Consider the following 7,079-nt stretch of genomic DNA (forward strand, 5'->3'; position numbering starts at 1 on the left):
AGGTTGTCTTAAATAACGCTACTGTGGAGACGGATAATCCTGATCTCAGAGATCGTGCATACATATACTGGCGCCTTCTATCTACTGATCCTGAGGTGTGTGTCATCTTGATAATTTATAGCTTTTTAGTACTTAGCTAGTCCAGAAGGAATATATTCAGAATTGTTTATTCAAGCAACAATACTCCGTTGAGCTTTCTCTTGAGATATATGGCTGAACTCGTTATTTCTCTCCACTAGGCGGCCAAGGATGTTGTTTTAGCTGAAAAACCTGTGATTACTGATGACTCAAATCAACTAGACCCATCACTTCTTGATGAGCTGCTTACAAATATTTCGACCTTGTCGTCTGTGTACCATAAACCCCCAGAAGCTTTTGTTACCCGCTTGAAAACCACAGTTCAGAAAACAGAAGACGAGGACTTTGCGGAAGGAAGCGAAGCAGGATACTCATCTAGTAATCCGGTTGATAGTGCAGCTTCCCCTCCAGCCACCACAGGTAATATCCCACAGTCTGCCGGAAGACAACCAGCTCCTGCACCAGCGGTCCCAGCTCCTGTGCCCGATTTGCTAGGTGACCTGATGGGATTGGATAATGCCGCTATTGTCCCAGTTGATGAACCCATTACTCCATCTGGGTGAGTTATGTCTTGAATAACAAAACTTTCTATTGTAGGGACTAGTTTATTACATTAGATCAATTTCGGTTACCTAATTCATAGTAAAGCTCATCGAATCTTATGAACTCGATCACAGTCCTCCTTTGCCAGTTGTCGTGCCAGCTTCAAGTGGTCAAGGTCTACAGATAAGCGCTCAATTATCCCGAAGAGATGGACAAGTATTCTACAGTATGCTCTTCGAGAACAACTCGCAGACGGTACTTGATGGTTTCATGATTCAGTTTAACAAGAACACATTCGGCCTTGCAGCTGCTGGACCTCTTCAGGTACTCTATCTGAATCTACTTTTATGTCTGAAACTTAGGTACGAATCTTTAGAACTGATATCCGCGTTTGTATTATTTCAGATTCCGCCAATGCAACCGGGAACATCTGCCAGGACAATGCTACCTATGGTCTTGTTCCAAAACATGTCTGCTGGGCCTCCAAGCTCGCTATTACAAGTCGCTGTCAAAAACAATCAGCAGCCTGTTTGGTACTTCACTGATAAGATTATACTTCATGTTCTTTTCGGTGAAGACGGTAGAATGGAACGTGGAACCTTCCTTGAGGTAACATAGCATTGTACCAAACATCCTTAAAATTTGGACTATTCGCATCTGTTTGGATTTAGGATAATAGTGGCAACTGTAAAACCAATTCTGTTAAGGTTTGTATAGTTTGGGTTTTTATATCTGCAATTTTTTTAAGAATATACGTTTTGGTTTGTCTTTTCGCAGACATGGAGGTCATTACCGGACTCAAATGAAGTCCAGAAAGAATTCTCCGGGATCACCATCGCGAGCATCGAATCAACTATAGATTTGCTCACAGCTTTCAACATGTTCTTCATAGCAAAGCGCAAGAATGGGAACCAAGACGTGATCTACTTATCAGCAAAGGATCCACGAGATGTACCGTTTTTGATCGAGCTCACTGCTATGGTGGGCCAACCAGGTCTCAAATGCGCAGTGAAGACTCCCACTCCCGAGATCGCACCTCTCTTCTTCGAAGCTGTCGAGCTTCTCTTCAGGGCTTGATGATAATTAATTGTTGTCAAATGCTTTAAACCCAAACCTAAAAGGTTCCAGATTCTTTGTTTTTTCTTTTTTGTTATCTCCAACCCTTTTTTACTGAGTTCAGTGTATGTAATAAATCCTGTTTGTGTTACTTCCGGTTGGACCCATTTAGTTTTGGTATTTGTAATGCTCACTCATTTCTTCTAATTCTTGTATTGAAACCACTTTTATTTACCAAACACCATCAAAGAACCAAATCACCATGGATGATCTTGCTACATTGGACCCTTGATGATGCTATTGGTGGACAACGCCAAAACTTTCAAAACATTTCTTCTTAATTAGTACACTTGTGGCTATACCAAAGACGGCTTTCACAACGGATGGAACAACCATCTTGTATATTAAAAGGATTATAATTTAAATGCAAATTCCTACTGTTTAGTTTCGGGTTGTGAAAAAAAAAAAAATTAAGTAGTTTCTTTCAAGAAATGCTAGCCGCACAGGCACACACAATGAATATAAAATTTCTTATAAACAATATGGGTATACTTGAGTTACAGTTGAGTATCATGAAAAAAAAGTGAAAGAGCACCACAAGCAGAAACCTCCTCCAAGCAAATGGTCTCATCCTCCTCTAGGTATATTCAAGTTGCAATGTGAAGCTTCTTGGATGGGTAGCTTAGGACAGAACGGTATAGATTCTAATTTCTACATAATGAGGTGGGTACAATGAAATAACTCCGTGTTAAAGAGAACCCCTAAATAATAGACTTAACAGTCTCAATAGAGATTATTCGTTACTTGCCTTACCCACAACATACTTGTTAGATCTCTACATCTACAGCAAACAATAGAGCACCGAGTTACCTTGTCATTGCCGCCGCTAATTAGGTATCTGATCTTGATAAAGAATAACATGAACTATCTTCGACAAACAAGCCTCTTATGATGATGCAACTTTTATTCATTTCTTGTTAATCTTTTTGTTTATCTAATTATATTTGGTGTGAATGTGTGATGATTTTGATTCCTTTCTTGTGATCTTTCCCCTGATTTTAACTAAGTTTTTGGTTCCACCACAACATACAGTTCGATCAATCTATGTTGTATTCATTCTGTGGACTCCTCAATAATTATGTACGGTCGCTGTTATAAGTAACACTTTATCTGATGTGTCTGTAGAATGATTTTTAAACAAATTATATAATGCGTAAACGGTTAGAAATAGGTGATTAATATGTTTAAAACAAAGTTCTTGTTTCTTCTAAGTTCTTAATAGGTGTTCAATCACATTGTTTAAGGAAAACGTAGAGTAGACTGTAGACAATGTCTACTAGACATGTATATTATAGCCACATACTACACAAGACTAACGAACACGTACGCTCCCTTTTTTTTATATAAAATTATTATGACAAAGACGAACACATAACATGAGGTTTTACAAACATGGGAAGGCAGTCAATACAATATATCTTTGTTTAGAAGCCAAGAAACTTTGCATATACATACACATATATATATATATATATATATATATCCTCAACACCGAATGAAACCAACGATAAGGCAGTTTAGAATTCATACAGCACTGGTTTATTAAAAAACGAAACTTTTTTCCATGTAATATTACTACGGGCCCTAGTCTCATTGTTTTTTTATCAACGGCTAATGCCTTTTAAAATTGCTTTCTCCTGATAGTTGTAGTCAGTCTAAGTCCAGTTATTTTAGTTATTAATTATTAAATATAATTGTTATTGGATGCCTACAAAGTTCTATATAACAAAAGAATAGCTTTGAGATCTCAGATTCAACTTTTCCTTCTTCTTGTAGTATACGACCATGGAATCTGAGGGAGTGTCACTACCGTTGATCCACGAGCACCTTATGATGCCTTTGAATGATCTGCGGGAAGGTGATTGTTGTGGACGCTTGGAATCTAGCAGTGATGGATACTACTGCAAAAGCTGTGATTTCTTTGTTCATAGGAAATGTGGCGAGTCCCCTGAATATAGTGACCACCCATCTCACTCTGTTCACACTCTTGAGCTTCGAAGTAAACCTGACAATTTCTGTGATTTATGTCACAGGACAATCACGAATTTACACTATCGTTGTGAGATCTGTGACTTTGATGTGGATCTATTCTGTGCCAAGTACCCACCACCTGAAGCCATTGACGTTTCCGAGACGCATCACCACAAGCTCACCCTTTTCAAGGAGCAGACCGAGTTCGACTGTGATGCTAACTGTGGTAAGATTGGTTATGAGTTTCCTTACAAATGCGATGAATGTGATTTGGCTTTCCATTTGGATTGCGTATTGAATCTGTCGGAGACAAAACACCCGTCAGAGTTAAACCACACTTACCACAACTTACACCCTCTTAAGTTCCACACAAGTCAACCACCGAACTGTTCTGATGGAAAATGTCGTCTTTGCGGAAGAGAGATTAAAGATAGGTTCTTTTATCTTTGTTCTGCTTGTAACTTCAGCTTGGATATGCGTTGTGTTTTGAACCCACCGCTACAATTTGTTCTAAATTTGAAAGCTCATGCTCACAAACTCATCTTTCGCCCAAGACTTGATTCTTTTACATGTAATGCTTGCGGGTTGAGTGGAGATCGAAGCCCTTACGTATGTTTTCAATGCGATTTCATGATACATCAGGATTGTCTTTCCCTTCCACGCCTCATAAACATCAATCGGCATGACCACCGTGTTTCTCGCACTTCTGTTCTTGGTGTTGTCAATTCTGTTTGTGGAGTTTGTCGCAAGAAGGTTGACTAGACTTGGGGCGGGTATTCTTGTTTGCGGTGTCTTGGCTATGTCGTTCATTCGAAATGTTGTTGAATAAGCTTGACATAGCTTGAGGCCAAAGACAAGTATATTTAGGAGAAAAGCTAAATATACATATTTGAGATTTAGGAGATATCTAATAAGTTAGTTTTCCAATTTGAATTAGGAAACTTTGTCTAAGGTATTTACTATATAAGAAGATGCAAAGGTGTTGCATAGCTTATGAGTTTTTGAGAGAACAAGAGAGAGCTTTAGGTTTTGAGTGATTTTCCTAAAGATTAATAAAAGAGAGTAATTCTTTTGATCTTGTGTTCTTAAATTCTTTGAATTTCTTGTGTTCTAGTTCTTTATTTGGTATCAGAGCAAAACTAGATCCTAAGTTCTTCCGTTTAAAATCGCAACATGGGTGATATCGTTGTGGCTAAACCCAAAGAAAACAATCCCTCGTCCATCCAATGTCCTATGCTTACCATCACCAACTACACCGTGTGGTCCATGCGTATGAGGATTACGCTCATAGTACATAAGGTTTGGGAAGCTATAGAACCAGGAACGACCGATGCTGAGATAGACGACATGGCGAGAGCTCTTCTCTTCCAGTCCATACCGGAGGTGCTGATTTTACAAGTTGGAGATATCAATAATTCTAAAGTTGTTTGGGATGCGATCAAAGCAAAATATGTTGGTGCTGACAGGGTCAAAGAAGCACGATTACAAACTCTCATGGCCGAGTTTGACCGACTCAAGATGAAAGACACCGACACTATCGATGCTTTCGCTGGTAAGCTCTCAGAATTGTCAACAAAATCTGCTGCTCTAGGAGAAAATATTGAAGAACCAAAACTTGTCAAGAAATTCCTTATGAGCTTGCCAAGAAAGCGATACATACATATTATTGCTTCACTTGAACAAGTGCTTGATCTCAATACCACAAGTTTTGAAGACATCGTGGGAAGGTTGAAAACCTATGAGGAGAGGATCTCTGCTGAGGAAGAGGATGAACAGTCAAACGACCAAGGGAAAATCATGTATGCTAATACGGACTTTCAGCCTTACCAAGGGAATTATGGCTCAGGTGGAAGAGGTAGAGGTCAAGGAGGACGGTTTAACAGTCGAGGAAGAGGAAGATGACGGTTTTCAATCAATCAAACGGAGGATATAGACAAGAGCGAGACAAGTCTAAGGTGATTTGTTTTTGGTGTGATAAAGCTGGACATTATGCATCAGAATGTCCAGATAGGTTGCTTAAACTCCAAGAAACACGAGAGAATGACAAAGAGGATACCAAAGAAGCTGAGGAACTTATGATACATGTAGTTGTTTACTTGAATGAGAAGAATGTGACACCAAATGATTTCGAAAAACATGATACCAATATCTGGTATCTTGATAATGGAGCGAGCAATCATATGTTCGGAAATCTCACATACTTCTCCAAACTTGATAAGACGGTCACAGGTAAGGTGCGGTTCGGGGATGATTCACGCATCGATATAAGAGGAAAAGGCTCAGTTCTGTTTATCACAAAGAGTGGAGACAAGAAAATTCTGGCAGATGTCTACTATATACCGGATTTAAAGAGCAATATCATAAGCTTGGGGCAGGCTACAGAATCAGGATGTGATGTAAGAATGAAGCAAGACTACCTCACACTGCATGATCGAAACAGTATTTTATTGGTAAAGGCTAGAAGGTCAAAAAATTGTTTGTACAAAGGCCTTATGGAAGGTGGCGAAACCAATAAGTGTCTGCAACTGATGGCGCAAAGTGATTCTACTAGATGGCATGAAAGGTTAGGACATGTTGGTCCAGAAACCTTAAAGAAGATGATACAAAAGGAGCTGGTAATTGGTATACCCAATATACGAATTGAGAATGAAACGTGTGTTTCCTGTCTGCTCGGAAAGCAAACACGACAAATCTTCCCTCAATCAACATCTTTCCGGGCATCAAAGCTACTCAAACTCATACATGGCGATCTGTGCGGTCCTATCACACCCTCTACGTCTGCTCGAAACAGGTACATTTTTGTCTTAATTGACGATCACTCACGATATATGTGGTCGCTACTCTTGAGAGAGAAGAGCGATGCGTTTGAAAAATTCAAGAAGTTCAAGGCAATGGTCGAACAAGAAACAGGAGATTCTATTAAAACGTTTCGAACAGATAGGGGAGGAGAGTTTACTTCTCATGATTTTCAAGAATTCTGTGATGATTCTGGTATTACAAGACACTTGACAGCACCATACACGCCTTAACAAAACGGGGTGGTCGAACGTCAAAATAGAACATTCTTGGAGATGACTAGAAGCATACTAAAACCAATGGATATGCCAAATTATCTTTGGGGTGAAGCTGTGAGACATGCTACCTATCTCATCAATAGAGTTGCAACTAGAGCCTTGGACACAAAGACTACGTACGAAGCTTTCAAGGGAAGAAAACCAGTTGTTGATCATTGATATGTTACGGTTTTGACTCACTTTGACCCCGTTTATTTGATAGTTTTGTAGTTGTTTGAGTCCTTTTCAGGTTATAATAAGAGGCTAGGAAGCTAAAAGCAAGGATTGGAACAGCAGGAGCAATCGGAGCGGAAAGGA

General features: G+C 39.4%; 1 protein-coding gene and 1 pseudogene across 1 annotated transcript in view; both read left to right on the forward strand.

The window, feature by feature from the left end:
* LOC104707439 (beta-adaptin-like protein B) overlaps window positions 1-1,918 on the forward strand; it is a 10,180-nt gene extending 8,262 nt beyond the window's left edge. The window contains exons 14-17 of the mRNA XM_010423790.2: window positions 499-637; window positions 756-945; window positions 1,027-1,230; window positions 1,399-1,918. Coding sequence (XP_010422092.1) covers window positions 499-637; window positions 756-945; window positions 1,027-1,230; window positions 1,399-1,698 — 833 coding nt within the window. The 3' untranslated portion in view covers window positions 1,699-1,918. The remainder of the gene's footprint in view (window positions 1-498; window positions 638-755; window positions 946-1,026; window positions 1,231-1,398) is intronic.
* The window catches only part of LOC104709655, an 8,318-nt pseudogene continuing 4,759 nt past the window's right edge, over window positions 3,521-7,079 (forward strand).

This window comes from Camelina sativa, chromosome 8 (assembly GCF_000633955.1).
Source record: "Camelina sativa cultivar DH55 chromosome 8, Cs, whole genome shotgun sequence".
NCBI classification, from domain to species: Eukaryota; Viridiplantae; Streptophyta; class Magnoliopsida; order Brassicales; family Brassicaceae; genus Camelina; species Camelina sativa.